This window comes from Charadrius vociferus, unplaced genomic scaffold (assembly GCF_000708025.1).
Source record: "Charadrius vociferus isolate BGI_N301 unplaced genomic scaffold, ASM70802v2 scaffold212, whole genome shotgun sequence".
NCBI lineage: Eukaryota > Metazoa > Chordata > Aves > Charadriiformes > Charadriidae > Charadrius > Charadrius vociferus.
In genome coordinates, this window is record NW_009647223.1 from 744,729 (window position 1) to 763,242 (window position 18,514).

General features: G+C 37.8%; 2 protein-coding genes across 2 annotated transcripts in view; both read right to left on the reverse strand.

Moving 5' to 3' along the window:
* The window catches only part of MAT2B (methionine adenosyltransferase II, beta), a 10,736-nt gene extending 8,978 nt beyond the window's left edge, over positions 1-1,758 (reverse strand). Inside the window, exon 1 of the mRNA XM_009879792.1 lies at positions 1,729-1,758. Coding sequence (XP_009878094.1) covers positions 1,729-1,758 — 30 coding nt within the window. The remainder of the gene's footprint in view (positions 1-1,728) is intronic.
* A 3,160-nt stretch (positions 1,759-4,918) lies between these two features.
* Positions 4,919-17,656, reverse strand: HMMR (hyaluronan-mediated motility receptor (RHAMM)). The gene is made up of 18 exons (XM_009879810.1): positions 17,629-17,656; positions 17,413-17,511; positions 16,735-16,811; positions 15,838-15,918; positions 15,433-15,621; positions 15,033-15,119; positions 14,412-14,512; positions 13,152-13,226; positions 11,970-12,148; positions 10,971-11,119; positions 10,443-10,657; positions 9,719-9,835; positions 8,746-8,904; positions 7,090-7,242; positions 6,881-6,980; positions 6,450-6,626; positions 5,724-5,886; positions 4,919-4,938 (listed from the first exon to the last, which is right to left on the reverse strand). The coding sequence occupies exons 1-18, from the start codon at positions 17,654-17,656 to the stop codon at positions 4,919-4,921; spliced, it is 2,169 nt and encodes a 722-aa protein (XP_009878112.1).
* Positions 17,657-18,514: the final 858 nt, after the last annotated feature.

Consider the following 18,514-nt stretch of genomic DNA (forward strand, 5'->3'; position numbering starts at 1 on the left):
GGCCCCGAGTGGAGGGCAGGCGTTGCCCTGCCGGTGGCGCCGCGGCAGCGCCAAGGCTCTCGTCCGGGGCAGCTGCGAGGGAGCCGCCCCGCGCTCTCCGGGGAAAATCTGTGGTCTCACGTGGACTTAGTTTTCAGAAAAACAGCGCAGAGCCGGTGCTGATTCTTATTTCCTCATGGGAGCTAAGGAAATGAACTACGCTGCTCAGCCCGCAGCTGGGCCGTGTCGCCCCAGCGTTCACTGTTGACAGGTTTGCATATTTAAACTGCCGTCTTCCCTTTCTATAAAATAGAAGACCAGACCCTTCTGTTTATACATTGAAACTTCATTCCTTGTTTGGCTGCTAAGAGATATCCATAATATAGCTCTGGCACATACTCAACAGAAATTACTTCCTTTTCCTCTTAGAATGGTGGACAATAACATGCATCTCCAAATTCCTTTCATTCATAGCTTTGTATAAAAGTAACTGGTAAAGCCCACGAGGAAGGGGTGGTTGCCTTTAAGTAAGCAATCACTTCTTATGGTACTCACCTGATATACATAATTTTATGCTTAGAAGATGACAAAGCTTATTTTTTTAAATGCAAGTTTTTGGAGTAACAGGGATGTGTATACAAAGCTTTTTACTGTGATACTTCTGACCCACGCAGAGACTGCGCACCTCACATTGTTTTTAACAACAGGACTAAAGTTAAGTAGATGCATAAGAATTAGTGGCCAAGACTTATTTTAGCTGCATTCACACATCTTCACCTGATAAATTTATTTTACCTTGACCTGATTAGAACAGGGTTTAATTGGTAGGCAAAAGAGAAAACTAGCTGATATTAGTGGAATTAACACACAGTTAAAGAGAAATCAGAAAATCTACTAAAAGTTGAATAGAATCATATTGTAAGTCACCTTTACTTATGACAAACAACTGACCTTCCCAGGACAAAAAAGTAAACAAGTATAAACCACTTCAGCCAGTTTCTCCCTTCTTGGAATGCAGATGCCCTATTTTTCCTGGTAACAAGCTATGGACATTTTATTCCCTGCTATTAACCTTAGAATTCTATTTAATATCAGTAATTCATAACTTGAAATTCAGAAGAAAAATCTACAAAGAAATACCAAACCCTTCAACAGCACTGAGGTGACACCTCCAAGCACAGCAAACCTCACACTGCCTCCTCCTGACACAGGCTGAAAGAGCTCAGGGTACATCTTAACAAAAACAACAACATGGAAATAGAAGTTTTGCCTTCCAAGCTTAGAGCAAAACAGTAAAAGCATTAACACCAGAGGCCCAAGCTAGAACCATAAGTTGGCCTGTAAAAAGCCTTCGCTTTTTTGTCACCAGTATAACAAATTACGCAGTTTCTGTAACTGTTATCTTCATAACATAAGCTAGTCTATTTTTTCTTAAATATTTACATTACATGGAGTAGCATTCTAGTTTATATTTTTAATTTCTTTATTACAAATATTTTTACTTTGTGAAACACTATGATTTCATAGAGTAGATAAAAAAAATAATCTCATTATAGTCCATATCACAGTCATTTAAGCATAATGCATCACCGGGTGACTAAATATACCATTCATTAAATTAACAATTCAGACTGTAATTTGCAGAGACTAAAATGTAATTAAATGTGTCTCTCCTCCCATTTCCTTTTCCCTAAATTCCGTAATCGAAGTGTGGCATCAATCTATTAATGTAAATATCCTGAGCCTTACCTGCTCCATTTCCACCAGCATTTCAGGCATTGCCTCAAACTACACAAGGAATTATCAGCCTCAGAAATTATTGCAGTTCAACTGCGCATTTGTCCCTTTGTCTGCTTTTGCCCACAGAGAGCACATGGACTGAAAGAAGCAATAGCTCAGTTGACCTTTGAAACCAAAACACTAATCCGAGTCCTATATCACGTGTGACTCTGAATCCTGTTAAGCCTTTGGTTTATTCCCTGTGGTACCATTTAAGCAGCTCAGTGTGAACTTAAATTTTTACTTCATAACAGCCAGCATGAGCAAGTGCAGCCATTGTGCGTGTAAAATGCATTCAAAGGACTGGCACTGAGTCTTCAGCAGTTTGCCTTTTATAGGAAACAGGAGGAGGGCTCTAATTAGGTCAGGCAGGTTGAGGATTCTAGCAGCTCTTCATTTTACATTTAAAGAAAGTACAGCCTTTATCTTGCTATAATACAGACAGACAGATCATCAGAGAAATCATATCTTTTTTTTTCAATACTAAAAAAAACAAACAAAAAGGTGTGTTCCACAACATGGATGGAATTGATTCCTACAGTGAATATATGTCAGTTGAGCTACCAGTGTCAAGGTTTGTTTTTAATATGCATTTCATATGTGCATGAAACTGGCAAACCCACTTGGGTTGAAGTTGACAAAGCACTCAAAATTTCCCCTTTACTTCCACTCTACTTTTCTCCCCAGTCTGCTCTACATTATTTATCTATATTTTAAAGCTAAAACAAAAATTGCCATTGGTGTAAGGCTAGCATAATTATTTGCAAGAGTTTCCCTGTTCTTTTTGTCAATATAAGTTTGCTCATGTTAGCCTAAAGAGGATTTTAAATTACACTTAGGCAAAACTGCCAATTAAGCTAGAAAGTTTTAAAAATTAAAGCAATATGAAAAAAGTATGTAGCTATCATAAAAGCATAATCCTGCAATATCTGCAGTATTTTGCTTCATTTGGTGTACTTTCACCCTTTGACAAGCTCTCGATAATTCGATGCAGGACATGTCAAACTCCAAAAATGAGATTCAGTTTAAAAAGTACCTTAATGCAGTGTCCCCATTTTCATGTCTGAATTTTGTGGAACCTTCTGTTGACATTCACGTTGTCCTAATCTCTCTTGAAATAAAGGGATCACGTACATTTTTAAACACACCTTAAACTAAGGATGTCTTTCTTGTTTGGCATGAAGGCTCTTCTTCAGCTGTTGACATTCTCATTTATGAATACTGACTTTGCCTTAAAAAAAATCCCCATATGATTAGACCAGCACAGTAAGTGTACAACTTTCAGCAACCCTGCATGAAAGGTGCCATCTTAGGAGAAAAGCTCTAGTGTAGGAGCTGTAGAGCATTACTTCCATTTTTCATTGTTCACAGGTTCGCCCACCCGCCTTGCTCTTTCCCCTGCTGCTCACTAGATGGAGTTTCGTTTAACCAACTGCTCATTTCGCATCCACGGACTAGAGAATACAGAGGCAGGCTGCCTAACATCAGGATTTCTATTAAGACCATGTTCTCATCAAATGCGCTAGACTAATGTACCATCTATGATTTTCTCTTACCCCATTTACATCTTGCAGACAAGATGACTTTTATCTTTTTCTCTACAAGGAGAGATAACTCCAGTATTAATTTATTTCAGCAACTTCCTTATTAAAATACGCCTCCGAGCACTTCAGGCAAACTGCTAAATTGAGCGCTAAGTATTTCTCAATTCAAACACCTGAAGTTAATCCTCATCCTCAGTCTTCAGAAGTTCAAGTAATCCAGCAAATACACAAAGATGACATTAACAGACAAGACCTAATAATTTCTTTCCTTGGAATTAATATGCGGTTTTGGTACTTCATTTCCTAGGTATTATCAATTCTCTGTAAGCTTATAATGTCAGTATAAATGGCAATATAACCAACATGCTAAGCTTTGTGCACTCTCTCCGCAGCACCCACATGCAGGATATTAGTAGATACAATAACCAGAACACAGAGTTGTACATTTCACTTAAGTTCCAGTATTTACTTTTGTATTGAGAGAAACTCTGAGGAAGTGAGAGGTTCAGGGAATTGCAGGTTGTATGTGTTGTACAGTTCAGCTAAAGAATTTCTGCAAGATTTGAGAATATGTAGTCTTTGAAGCAAGGCTGACATTGGGCCTTGTTGTAAAGATTACTAAAAACTAGAACGAAGAACATCAGCTCAATTACACTACTTAATTTGATTTTGGTTTGTGAAGGAAATAGACAAATTCTTTAATTTAAAATTTTTATTCTGCTAAAACAATATTAGATGTAGTTAAAAAGACTGTCCACCTTGTCAAAATTCATGTTCGTACAATGAATGTGTGTACAGTGGGTATCCGCCCACCCAGTTAATACTAGTTCTGTTATTCCCCTTAGCATAGCATTGATGCGTTAAAACAGCTGTCTACAAAGATATCCTGACAATTTAAGAGTCCAGTGAGCACAGCGTTCACAAAATAGACATTTCTCTTAAGACACTAATCTTGGCCACAGTATGCAAACATTTCGGCAAATGCAGTCAATATGAGTTTGACCTGAAAATCCTCTTCTGAAGATCAACATCTGCAATATCTAGCCCCACGATTTCAATTAGCATGTTCTGAATATTGATCCCATTAAGAATATCAGTCCAGTTTTCTACATTGGTTCTGTATCATGTAGGCCACAAGAAAGAGGGTCTCTCAGTCATTCCTGCCATTGGTATTGAAGGATCCATAAACAGCAAAATTAGTTTAACACAAAATTGTATACAAGAGAAAAAAAAAAATCTTTCATGAAATCAGATTGCCTTTGTCATCCTTATTCTCCAGTGCTTATTCACCTTTTCTGAATTTAAGCTACTTTGTTGAAAACAAACTAAGGAGTTTCAGCATACAAAAAAAGTGAAACAGTGAACACTTTTCAGAGTTCAAGAGTGCGACAATGTCATCAGGAGTCCGGAACATGCAGTCACCTATGGCTTCTCAGGAAGATTGTAACCAAGCATAGTTTTTGTAAAAATACATCGGTTTAGGCCATTTCTCTAGTTTTCCTACTGATTTGTATTATGTACAGGATCCAAGTTCACCTTGAACAAGTAGTCCAAAGTCTTCTGTAGTAGTACATGAATTTGTGGTTTATGGTATTTTTCGTAATACCAATAAGAGATTAAATTTTGTTTTTATTACCTGCAATGGAAAAATGTTACTAAGTTTGGGTTTTTCCCTATTGCTCCCACCACATCAAGTAACTCTTTGTTTGCTGGGGGTAGGAAGGCACTACACTCCACATAACAGGCAAGCCAGAATACCAGACCCTGGAATACAGTGTAAAGTAAGGTCTGGTCGAGATCGATACCCCCCCCACACACACACACTCTCTCCGACACTGCTCCCCTTCATGCACCCTTATGCTCTTGCCATCTTTCCCCCCACTCCACATTCATCCGCACGCCTTTTGCATATTACTTTTACACCTACAGCGGTATAAGATCCTGCCAGGTAGCAGCTAAAGAACCAGGGCGCAAACCTCCAGCTGAGCCACTTTTACCCCTTTCCACCCGTGCAGGAGACACTGCCTGTCACCTGCCCAGCTGCCACACGCTAGCTGTATGACAGAAGGAGAGTTGTAGGTGATATGCAGCAGCAAAGCTCATATATTGCAAGATCATGCAAACCAGCTGATCCTCTGTGACCCACTCTTGCCTCTTCCCCGCTATCAAACACACTTTTGTTGTCTGACACAATGCACCACCTGCTCAGGTCAGGTTATAAGAAACTGGGCTGGAAAGCACCATAGCAAACCCTACACTGGATGCACCCCATTGATGCAGCCATCCAACATCTGCTGTGAAACACATGAGATGCTACTCTCCTTCCTTCCCCAAAGGCAGAACACCATGCAAGATTGTCATACCTCCTTTGGTTAAGTTTAAGAGGTACAAGCACATGGTTACATCAGTCTCTAAGCTTACCTTCTTTAAAAGGAGTCTTTGGAGGAATATTTTCCTTGCTATTATGCTGGAAAGCTTTGGAAGGATCAAAACGCCTAATGCCCTGAATTGCATATAGTTGCTCCTGAAGATTTCTGTTCGTTTGCTTTTCTTTTGCTAGCAATGCACGCAGTTTTGAGACATCCTAAAGAAAACGTAATGCTTAGATTAAGAACAGGAGAAAAGCCTGCTTCATCATTTACTGAAGTATCCCTTTTGACTAATGCTAAACACAAACATACATACACAATTATTGGTGGTATTTAAAAAAAAAAAAAAAACAACAAAAAACCACAAAACAACAAACATACAGGTGTAGAGAAACCAGCACCACTGTATAATTGCTTACTGTGTAATTGCTGTGTAACAACACTAAGCAGTACAGTAGCCTGAAACTTTTCAGGTGCTGCTTTCAGCAGATAGCTTATTAAGTCCAGAACTTCCAAAATAGGCAAGAAAAAACAAGCAAGGTAAGAGCAGGGGTAGTTATTTGCACTGGTGATCCCTCTGTATATCTTATTCAGTCAAAACAGATTCTCTTGGTGTTCATGGAGGCTGATGGTTTGTTCTAATCTAGCTCTTGCAGGGAATTTAAGAACCACAGAAAGCAAGTAGTTTGCAGGAGTAGTCCATAAATGTTTAGAGCAACAAACAAAGCATTCAAGCAAATTAACAACTTAGAGATTTCTAACTTTTCACTTCACAAACCTGCTTCAGGTGGGTATTCTCCTCCTTCAACTTCATAACATGCTTGATTTTTTGCTTCTGGTTCTGGTGGCCAAGTAGTTTAGCATATGCATCACTTAGTTTATTCAGTTCTTCTTGGGCTGCACCGTGCTCATTTAAGAGCGCATTCTTCTCTGCTTCAAATGCATCTAGTTGTTGCTGAGATACATATGGAATATTTTAGAAATCTTTAATTTCAACATAGTTTTTTACTGAACTGAAATCTACACAGAAAGATTGGTTTGGGAAGGGGAATAGTTGGCTCAAGGGATAGTAAAGTAACTTAGGAAACCGTTGCAGGATAAATGCCTAAGAACGGGAAATAGCATGTTTACTTTTCAAGAGTAGAACTTGAGCCAACTGCACAAGTCTCAAGTCAACAGATAATAATGAACACCTACTTCATAACGCACCTGAAAAGGCTTAGTTTTGTTATGTAGATCTTCATATAGATTACGCCAGGTCTTTATCTCTTCTTTTAAGCTACAAGTCACATCTTCCTCTATGGCTTTACTAGAAAGCAAGAAGTGGAGTTTCATTATGTTCATTTTGGTGTGAAGAAGTGCTGAAAGCTAACACATTGATATGCTATAGTATGCAGGTTTAGTTTGAGAAAAGTCACCTTGATCTTTCTACTTCGAGTTTTCTTTTCAGATCTTCAGTTTGCTCTTCCAGTTCTCCCTGAAGTTTAGTCATTTGTGCAAGGTAAGACTCTCTTGTTCTCTCTGTTTCTGCTTCTTTTAGTGCAAGCTTTGTCTGGACTTCTAAAAGCATCCTGAGGAAAATATCATCCATCCTTAATGAACCCTTAATTTTTTTTTAATTTTTTTTTTTTACACTACTCTAAATCTGAAAACACAAGTAACCATATTGAAAAGCTGTTAGTAGAACAAAAATACAGTATTGTGCAAACAGAGCTACAAGAAAAGAACAATAGAGAAAGCAATCAAGTTCCATATACACAATATTTTTAAGTTCTCCTATGAGGAAGCAAGCACTGCTTTTAAAGCAAGGAAAGAGCATGCGTTTCTTATTTATGACTGTTTAATGCCAGCAGCTTTTAGTGGAAGACACTTTAGTAGTTAGACTTTACTTGCAGACGTTAGCTCAAGCAGAAACTAGTCAAGACTGTTCACAGTGTGGATGTACTAAAGGGTTCAAAAACTCTACACCTCAAGCATTGCTGTCCCTCTCCAAACTCAGCTGTTGTGCTTTAAAGTAAGCTAGCATAACCTGTAATTGTCCTTTTGACAATCTTAATATACTGGCTACAGGTGAACAAGACAGCTGAAGCATTACAAAACTTTAGAGAGGCATTTTATAAATCAAAGAGATAGAGTTGGGAAGATCAGAAACACCCAATTCAGTTTGGCCAAAATAGCATTTTAATGCAGTTGAGTAAACCATTTAGCCACATGAGGTCAGTTAAAAAGATTAGAGCATAGTTGTTGACTTAAATCCAGCTTCAACTTCAGAAGCTAGCTAAGAACTACATTAAAAGAAGTGGGAAGGAAATCTTCCAGCACATACACAATATGCTCCATAATCCAACTCATGTACAAGCGGTGACCACAGTTGCCTCTTACAGGTGATGGTACACCAGGACCTTTTAAGACCAAACTTCCCCACTTCCTGAAATAGTTACTTGCCCACAGCAAGGGACTTTCTCCTGCTCTGTGCAGTGAGCTGGAAGGGAAACATACATCACTAAGCTGCTGTTAGACAGTCACAGAAACATGTCCTGAGCTAGTGGCCTAAGACAACTTCGTGGGTGTTACTACTTACCAGCTGCACTGTGGTGCTTCATATATGGCAGAGGACCTTTGTTTACCTCACTGCAGTGTGGTAATTCATAGATGGTTAATTGGCATCTGCTTGTGAGCAGAATTTGCCACTCTGACTACTGCGTCACCTCAAAGGGTGAGCTCTGCATTAAGTATGTCTGCCCCTGTGGATTTTATTTGTGGAGCAATTACTGTAACTGATATTCCCGATAAAGACAATATTCCAACATATTTCAGTTAAGTATTTTCCTTTTCCTATATGTTCCACATAAAGGAAAGAGTCAAGCAATTGATTGAACAGACCAGTTTTCTCATGCATATAAACTTAATGAATTTTGTCTGTCACTATTTTGAACACTCTGCACTGGGAAAACGAAGAAACTTAAGCTTAAACCAAATACTGATTTTATTTGGTAGAGCACCAAGTTAAGTTCTAGTTAAGAAAGCAAGCCTTAGTTGGTATGCTTTAGCTTAAGGAAAAGTTTGTCTACTACCTCGCACATTCTTCTTTTGCTTTGTTTTTAGTGTATTCTGCTTCCTGAAGCAGCTGTAGATTATCTTGGCCTATTTTTTTTAGGTTGGCAACTTCTTCTTGCAGAGAGGTATTCTCCAGTTTAAGACTGCACATTTCTTCAGCTATTGTCTTCTTGTAGCTGGTATTCCAATGCAAATAAGAAAAATCTTGTCACTTTAGACAAAATACAGATTGACATGTTCAGGCCTTAAAAGAGCAATACAAACTCACGCTAAAAAGTATAAGAGATCTTATAATCTAGACATATGGTAGTGTTCTAGCACTGATAAATCCAAAGTTAAAAAAACCAAACCCACTTACATTTCCATAGACATAAGCAGTAACATTACAACAAATTCTGCAATACAGATATTTTCACATTTTGATAGATATTTTCAAACACAAAAGGCCTACTATATCTGAAGCTTATTTTAAACACCAAAAGACCTACTATCTGCAGCTTGCATTGGCAAATATCCCTCATGGGTGCGTTACATACTTCACAATAACAGTATCCCTTTTTAAATACTTCCACAACCTCCATATTTTGAGAGGAAAAATCTGCAAGAACTGGAGGAAAATAATCTCGATTCAGTGTAATTTTGAGCCTAAACAAGAAGTCTTTTTGCAAGAGATTTTAGTGCAAAGAAAGCACCATCACTAGTTACTACTCTCACTGAGATTCAAGAGCACTTCTATTTGGTTACACTTTGGAAGAAGAAACATCCAGTTTCCTGAACTAGATACTGCGTATGTCATTATACTTGACTAGTGCTCAAAAGGAATAAATGAATTTTTTAATGCCATCAAATACTCCATCACAAAATCCTCTGCTCTAATACTGTACCAACACTCATATACAGTATTAAGTACCAAGGTACACGAATAAACAGCATATTTTATTGTAACCTTAGAGATAATCCCTGTCCTAGATCTTAACGAAACTTAAATACCTTTCAAACTCAGCAACAGTCTTTCCAAGTTTACACAACGTATTGCTATGCTCCTCTTGGATTTGCAAAACAGCATTGCTGTGCGTTTCATTGATTTGCTCCAACTCAGCATTCTTCCTGAAATAAAAATTCAGCATTTCATCCTGGAGGTAAGTATGTCTGAACACATTACCAAATGCCGTTATCAGTTACAGAACACTCAGAGTGGCAGCAATAAATTAATTGTGACAAACCAGTAACTTCATGTATTAAAGCACAATCTTCATAGCAGATTTAACTAAGCATTCCCCCCCCTCCCCCCCTATTTTCTGAGATAGCTATCTATAGAATAGATTGAACACCTAATAGTAAACTTTCAATATGTGAAAGGAAGAAACAACTTGCCTGAAAATCTTTCATAGTCATTGCCCTCTCCAGGGCAGAAACATCCAAAACAACATGCACATGGCTTACCCTTCACAGCAACATCATATTACTACAGTACTGGCTTTTCAAGCAAGTATTAGTACGCTTATTAAACAGTTTTAAGACAATAGAAAACTGATTGAAGTCACTCAGCTGGATTATGTCTAATCCCTATCAATAATCAATAGCCAGCAAGAAATAAAGTTAGACCTGTTCAGGTCTCTTTAAAACTTAAATTAGGCTCAGAAGCTTTATTTATGCTACTGATTTAATATTTTTCCTTTCAAAGCTTTAGAATAACAAAGTTTATTTCACAAACCCTTTCAACTTTACTTCCATCTGTGCAAGTTCAAGAGCTTGAGATTTGATTTCTTGTTCCAACCGCTTCACCAACTTCTCAGCTTTCTTCTCCTTAGCATGTAATTTGTTCAGTTCATTTATTGTATCATTCAGCTCTTCTTCAAGAAGATGTCTCTCACTTGTTACCTCATCTTGGTACTCTAGTAACTTCTGGTGCATGGATGCAGATGACTCCTGCATGCCAGAGTATCACAGATTTTAAAACTACCAGTACTTTTCTAGATATTGAAGACTAATTTGCAGTGTTCAAACTTTAAAGCACAAGAATAAGGTCAAATCTACAGAAAGAACCAAAGCACCCATCATACCAGCTATGATTCTTAGAGATACAGGACCACACACAGTTTCTGCCTGCCGGCACCCACTTGTACATTCCACAGATTAGACCGTTAATACAGCAATCTTGTGTGTAACTAAAATCAGAACCTTTAGTGCCAGTCATTGGGATTAGATTCTGGTTTTAGACTAATTTATAGTCTGTATTTACCTTCTCTTGCTGCAGCTGAGAGACCACCTCCTCATGTTTCTGAAGCAGTTTTTGGTGTTCTTGTTCTTCTAAGCCAATTTTTTTTTTCAGGTCTTCTATTTCAGCATTCATACTCAGGAATTTTCCTCTGCTCTCAGATAACTCTTTCTCTACACAGAGGAATTGTCAATATAACACAAATTCCCTTCTCTGTCTTCAAAGAACAACATCCATTCTTCATAGTACTTCCATTCTAGCTTTACAGTTAGTTAGGCAGGGACAGGGGAGAAATAAATCCAAACCACATCTTTAACCCATCTGGAAACTCCTCAAAATTGGATTAAAGTACACCACTTGAAAAATAATTTTAACAGCAAGAATCTTCAGATCAAGCAATTCGCCTTCATCAGAACAGCAGTATGGCTGGGGAGAAACAACTAAATAATTTCCCCAAAGCTTCTTCCACATAATCCTAGTTCGTACAAGCCAACTGGTACACAGAGAATTGAGTACCAGTCTCAGGCTGCAGAGTTGCTGGTTTTGGGGGAAGAGATGGAACAAGAGGCAAAGAAGGATTCCAAGACGCCTTCCCAATACCTCAATGAACTTGTGCACAAGCTGCTAACAGTGGATTGAGACACTATTGTACAGCTTCTCAATGAAGAGTAAGGAAGTCATGTGTGTTCAGTAGGAATGGCTTTAGTCTGCAAGCTATGTAAACAATTCTCATTTCTATGCTATTTACCTTAGTAACCCCCCATGGAAATACAAATTTAGACTTAACAGATGTCAGATTCAAGGTAGTTTCTGTAATGTCAGAAATATGCCTAGCTGTTTTTCAGCTGGAGCTCAGAGACATGACTTTTAACTTGGAACAAGGCAGTTTAAATTGACATTTTAGAACAAACTTATCCGAGATGATTTAAGACACATTTAAGGTCCTTTTCCAGCTCCAACAATTTTATGATTCTATGTCAGTGATCCCACACATGTGAACAGCATCAAAGTGCTAACAATTACCTTTTTCTTGCTGAAGCAATTGACACCTTTCATTAAGTTCTTTTATCAGCTTAAATGATTCTTCCTCTTTTGTTCTGAGGGTATCCCTCAAGATCCCAATATCTTGGTCTTTCTTTATCAGTGTCTCCTCCAGTTGGGCAACATCTAGTTTGTATTTCTCAACTGTTTCTGCAACACTACTGTAGAAAACAATTCAGGTATTTGTTATCACTAAATTTTGTTTGTAAGCTTACACTTCAGCACAAAGGAAAAACACTTAAGACTGTTGATTTCCAACAGGAAAACTGCTTTCACCTACTTTCCCAGACACAAGTTTTTGCACATTAAGAAAGTTTAATGAAAATTAAAAACAGTTTTGTTTTAAAAGAAACTTATACAATCATACAAATATAAAGGTTTGATTAAAACAGAATTAATCACTGTAATTGATTTACAGATGACTGCTACATCCAGGTTTTTTTTAAAGCTGAGTTTTGACAGAAATTAGTACAGCAGTTTTTATAAGAATACGCAGAATGGTAAGGTATACAGCCAGTTAATGAGTAAGCTCTTAATGAGTAAATTGACAGTGGTGGCAGGGGCAAAGCATGAACTAGTTAAATATAAATACTGTTGTATTTTCACAATGTTCTGAGCTAGGGACACATTACTGTGAAGACTGCTTAGCTTTTCAATCTGTTACAAAGCACTGGATTAGTAATTTTTAGAATCTGACTAATGCTCATAATATGTATTTATGTATGTATGTATGTATGTATTTATATATACATGAATTATGTATATTCATCACAACTCTTAAATGCAAATCAGAGTAAAGTTCATCAGAAGCCAAGATCGAGGGTTTTTTTTCCCCCTACTATACATTGTTTTACAAGAGAGGACTAAAAGACATTACTGTCAGTAACTGAGGAGTTAGCTTAATTTATTTAACTCAGGACCCCGATACAAAACTCTTCCATAGTATTGCTTAGCCCAGAAAAGCAGAGAGACAGTTAGAAAGATAATTAAAATAATATCTTATGACTCCTTTCCATTTTGTGGAAAAATATCCGATTCCCCCGCCCCTCCCATTTTAATACTGTTAAACAGAATTGCTGCCAAGGTTCTACTTCACCAGTCACGAGGTTTAGTTTTACTGTCTTTTAACTTACCCAGTGCAACTCAAGAACAACTTGTTGTTACCTGAGCTCTGTGATATATTCCAGGAGTTTTTCAGTGTCAGACTTTTCTTCAACTTTCTCTCTCTCAGTAGCAGACCTAAAACCAAGGGAGTTTTCATGATGGATATATTTAAACAAATTCAGAGCAACTTGTAAGCTATTTCTTTACAGATAAGCAAGTAGAAATAAGCCACTGAATTGTGACTTAGTAGTAATACATACTTTTCATAATCCAGTTTGGCTGACTGGTGTTGACTCTAAGAGGTGATTCTACCCTCTTTTGATAATTGTTCCATATGGTCTTCTCATTTCTAGTAAAGATGCTGAGCCACATTCTGCCACAAGCAAGTATGCCAGAACAGCTGCATCAGCTAGACAAATTATCATTTCCTCCTGTTGTGAATTGCACTACCTGAATTATTAGCTTTGTGTATTTGAACTCTAAGTATAAAAATTCTGCTCATATTTGAGCACTTGGATGTTAAGTAAGGACAGAAATCGTAAAAAGGATGCCGCAGTGCCGATCGTGCAAAATTGAGATAAAATATACCTTATAAGCTCATCTTTCTTAGGTCACCATCCTCAGAAATGGCCTGTATGTTACAGCACTGTTCCTGTGTGGCAAATGATGTTATTTGGGCAGAACATAAAGTGTTGATTTGGAACACTCTTCCTGCACACAGATTCTTCAGCCAAGACACTTTGCAGTTGCCTTTCTTCAGAGAACGTGGCTACTATGAAGCAACTTCAAAGACACCACAACTGCTCTTCAATGCACTTAGCTGGAGAACACACGTGTTCATCGAATCTGTGTAAAATGCCTGGCTGTGAATTAGGATCTCAACTCCAATGCTTCTTCATTCTTGCTTATTCCTAACTTACTCGTCTAAAGGACCAGACACTGAACTATCCAATCTACACAAATATCTTGCTCCAAGATGAATGATAATTCTTGTCTCAAGATACGTGTCTTCCCTCCCCACCCCATAGCCAAGAAAACTCTACCTATACCATACTGGAAGACAAAAAGGTTGAGATGATATGGTTTGGAGGTTAGATACACTAGAGGAACAATATTTTGTATGTTCCTTTTATAAGAATACAGCAGTTCCTAGAACTTCATCCATCAAATTTATTCCAGGTCAAAAATACTAATAATTTCTGTTCCTTCTCATAGGGAGACAATCTGTATTTTGCCCTAAACTGTGCATAAGGTATAAGCATGTAAGCACAGCTAGATGATATAATGTCATTTAATTCAACTCCTCTCCTTACTACTTACAGTTTTTCTTCTAGTTGTGCTACTTTTCCTTTTGAATGCTCTAGATTCCTTTGCACTTCCTGCAGCTTCATTTCCATATCTTCCTGCTTTGCAAGTGCAGTCTTAAAAAAGACAGACAAATATTACCACCAAAATGAGATTTAGTTAAGACAAATCCATTGTCTAAGAGACAGTGGTAAATTAATTCATAACTATAATTTAATGATAATGCTTGCTACTATGCTAAATGTGTTTCAAAGTATCCCTTTGTAAAGATATTAGCCATTGGTTAAAACAAAACCACCCCTACACCCCTCCCCAAAAAAACGCCACAAACATGTCTAAGAGCTTCAAACTATATCGGCTTTCAAAAAAAAATACTCTGACCAACAGATTAATATTATAACAGAGGTATTTCTAGTCTTCCTTACTTGAACTCAGATTTATTCTGCACATCAACAGCAAAATCAAGAATACTCACTGTTTGATCTTTCTTTCTCTATTATCACTCTACAGAAAATAGAAGAATCTACCAAGTTGAGGACAGAAACAAAACACGATCTGCAGTTCTGCTGTAAGCCCTTCATTGTCTGTCCCTGAACAGCTCAGAATTACTACCCTGCGCAGTGCAAATGGCCATACCTTTTCCTTAGCATCCCTCTTGTTTCTGAGCTTCATTAACTCCATGCATAGGCTGCTCATTTTCTTCTGCACACCATCTTCAGACAGCTTATTAGAGATGAATATAAAACCATTAAGCTTAACTCCTCCGTATGAATTACTCTTCATGCAATCTTTTAAAAGTGTCTCCCTCCCACCCACAACACTGATCTCCACCCGTCCTTGAGATGGATGTTAGCAGGTTTCACTGTCTTTAGACGGAAGTGCACAAGAGCCCAATCCAGACATGCTCTATCCCTGTGGTAATGAAGAGGCACAGGGAATGTGAATACAGAGGCTGATCAGCAACTGAAGTTTCCTCTTACCCAGGGAGCGTAATAACAGCAAACCCAAAGTACATCGGCAGTTATTTGCCTAATACCTTTGATTTTAGTAGTTCATTGGTTCTTGTTAATTCCAGAAGCTGTTTTTTTAGGCATGCAACATTTGCCAATAGAGATGTTTTCTCCTGAACTGCAGCACTCAGCTTTGCTTCAGTCTTAACAAAATCCTCATCCAGAGCCTTAAGTTTTTTATCCTGCTCTCCACGCTCTCTCACTAATGCACGAATCTAAAACAAAAGAGATATTTTCTTTATTTCCTACTATTATTCTTCTTAAATAGCATCATTAGTTTATGCCTGTTATTTTTCTTGGAGAGACTAAGTATCCAAACTGTATTAGCTTTCATTCAGAATATATATCTTAAACTCTGCCATTCACAGGAAAGAAGATAACAGAATCACCACAAACATCTATTATCACACACCACAGATTTGTAGTCATACCTCCTTCTCCAGTGTCTTCTGTTTCTTTTTCTCTTTCATAAGGATAAAATCTTTTTTAGGCTTCAGAGTCCCATTAGCTGGCTTTTGAAAACAGAAGTATTAGAAATACTTAAACTAGTATGCAGCTAGAGATCAGTTTAACAACACAGTCAAATATAAGAGTGGATGCCTTCATATAGACAGAACTTTTGAAAATAAACACACACAAAATAAAAAGCAAACATTTCTCTCCCAACACATAGGGCTGACAAGTATCAGGTTAAGAAGGGTTTTACCACTGTACTTTCTCATAAGCATTACTCTAATGGACAGCTCATAACCATTGTGACAGGAAGATGAAGAAAGTTTGAGACATTAGCGCCCACTAAACTCCATAAAAAACACTTTAATCTCTTAACCACAGGTTGGTTTGCAAAATTTTGTCCTACAACAGGAGTACCAGTAAACTAAATTAGTAAGTCAGTGTTATCATTTTTCAACTGTTTAAGCTATGCATCTTCAAATCCATATCCTCGCACTGAGAACCCATATATACAGTATCATCCCATCTTTGTTTTTTTATCACTAGGTTTCTGCTCTGCCCTGTGTACTGTGTGAAAGCAGAAACACGATCTTCTTAAAAAGAAGCAGACACACCATAATTACATGGTGAGCAAGAGGCAAAAAACCCACATGTTTTAACACCAAAGACTCAGTAGTCCCAAGTAATCATCACGATTCCCAAAGATGTGGCAGTTTCATTATTCCTTCTTAGTTACTAAGGAATACAGGCTCAATAATGTGTTTCATAGTTTACTCAGGTAGGTTAATTGTATAAAGGGGCTACATGATTTAACTAGTCACAGTGAGCTTTAGCTGTAATTTAACAGTGCTACAGACACCACAGAAGATTCTTACTGTTGATCCGAGAGATGCAAGTCTCCTTCCAGTTACAGGGGTAGGTGCACTCTTCTCATTGTTCAGATTTGTCTCACCTGCAGAAGGATGTAGAAAAGAATGGTGAAGGAAGAGGGTGTGCATGCACATATTGAGGGAAATTTAACCACACTAGACCAGATCAGTTCGCTTTTTATACAAAAGATGGAGCGCCACTTGGTTATTAGACTATCCACTTCGCAAACCAATGCCAGCTGCTTTCTTATTACAATCAGGCAGTTCAGTATTAGTCATCTGGGCACTTGACAGAGTTTAGATAAAAACTAACAGATGACAGCCAGTTTTGAGAATTCAGCTTCTGCCAAGTTTACCTGCCACCAGCCAGATCCATGCTGTTAGTTTTCAACTGTGGGATGCGTTATATCTGAAAAACCCATGAAAAGATCACTAAAAACAAGGTTAATGAAGTAGTTAAATCATTTATTTGCTCTCCAGAGGGCCCCCTAATTAGCAGAAGTCCCATCTAAAACTGTTTTCAGAAGATTCACTCTGACATGTTTTTACAGCTGCTATCCCCTTCAGCTGGAAGGTAGGCAGTGAGCCCCTGCAACAAAATACCATTTCTAGACAAGCACTAATGACTGTAGCATTCAAAGATACGATACCATTGTGTTCTGTGCAACTTTTAAGACTACTTACTCTTATGTTTCCTAACCCGCTGACATGTTTCAGAGGACAGAGAACTTTTCAGTGCATCTGAAGATTTAACATCATAGGATCCTTGCAGTGGGGTACATACTACAAAAGAGATTTTCAGAACAACAAAGAACTATTAAGGCAAATGATAGGGTTTTCAGCCTCAGTGAGTTGAGGCTGGTAACACATCTAAGTTAAATCCATTTTAAAAAGCCCAACCAACACCTAGAGTCTCAGTTTTCCTCATCCTCCACATAAACATGAAGAAAATATACAGCACACGTGGTGGGGGAAAAGGTTCCTTTATTACACTGCTAATAAAATTAAAAACTGATTTACATATATGATATTGGAACGGATCTTATTAGTGATAGCCACACATTAACTTCCACAAAGAAAAAAACCCCAAATAGTTAGACGATCTTAATGCTAATTGGCAAAAAACCAGTCTGAAGTGTTAAAGGATAAAAACCAAACTTAATTGTTTTTTTTTAAAAACATGTTCTTCTGGTTTAGAAAAAAACTGAAATTAGAAATTGAATGCCAAACTTTTCCTACAAAGAATTAAGTTACTTATGCTTTTATAAAAAAAATAATTAAGTTTTTTAAAACATTAGTTTTAAGGGAAACAGCAAACAGAAACAAGATAGCTACAAATTCTTCATACAATTATCATTACAGTCAGGTGGTCTCAAGCTCAATAAATGTTTATCTCTTGCTTCAGCTTACTGCAAATGAGAGCAACTTCATTTAATAGAGAACAGGTGACAATAGCAGAGACATTCAGCCACAGCCAAAAACTCCTTGTGAGAAACGTTTATGTTAGAAAATGCCCTCAGTAGCTTCTGTTGTGACTAGTTCTGTGCATCTCTTTTGCAGTTTTGTATCACAACACCGGAAGGCTAGCCAGCCCTGGCTCGGCACTGCTTTATTTACTACATGTATACGCTCACTGCTATATTTAGTAGCCGTTTACCTACGACCAGGATCCGACCTGAAGTCGGAATTTTTCTTCCTCAGAAGGAGACTCGTACAAGCGCTTAGGCAAGAGGCCCTCACACACTGTCACAGGCAACTCCCCTCACAGGCAGAAGGGCCGAGACAC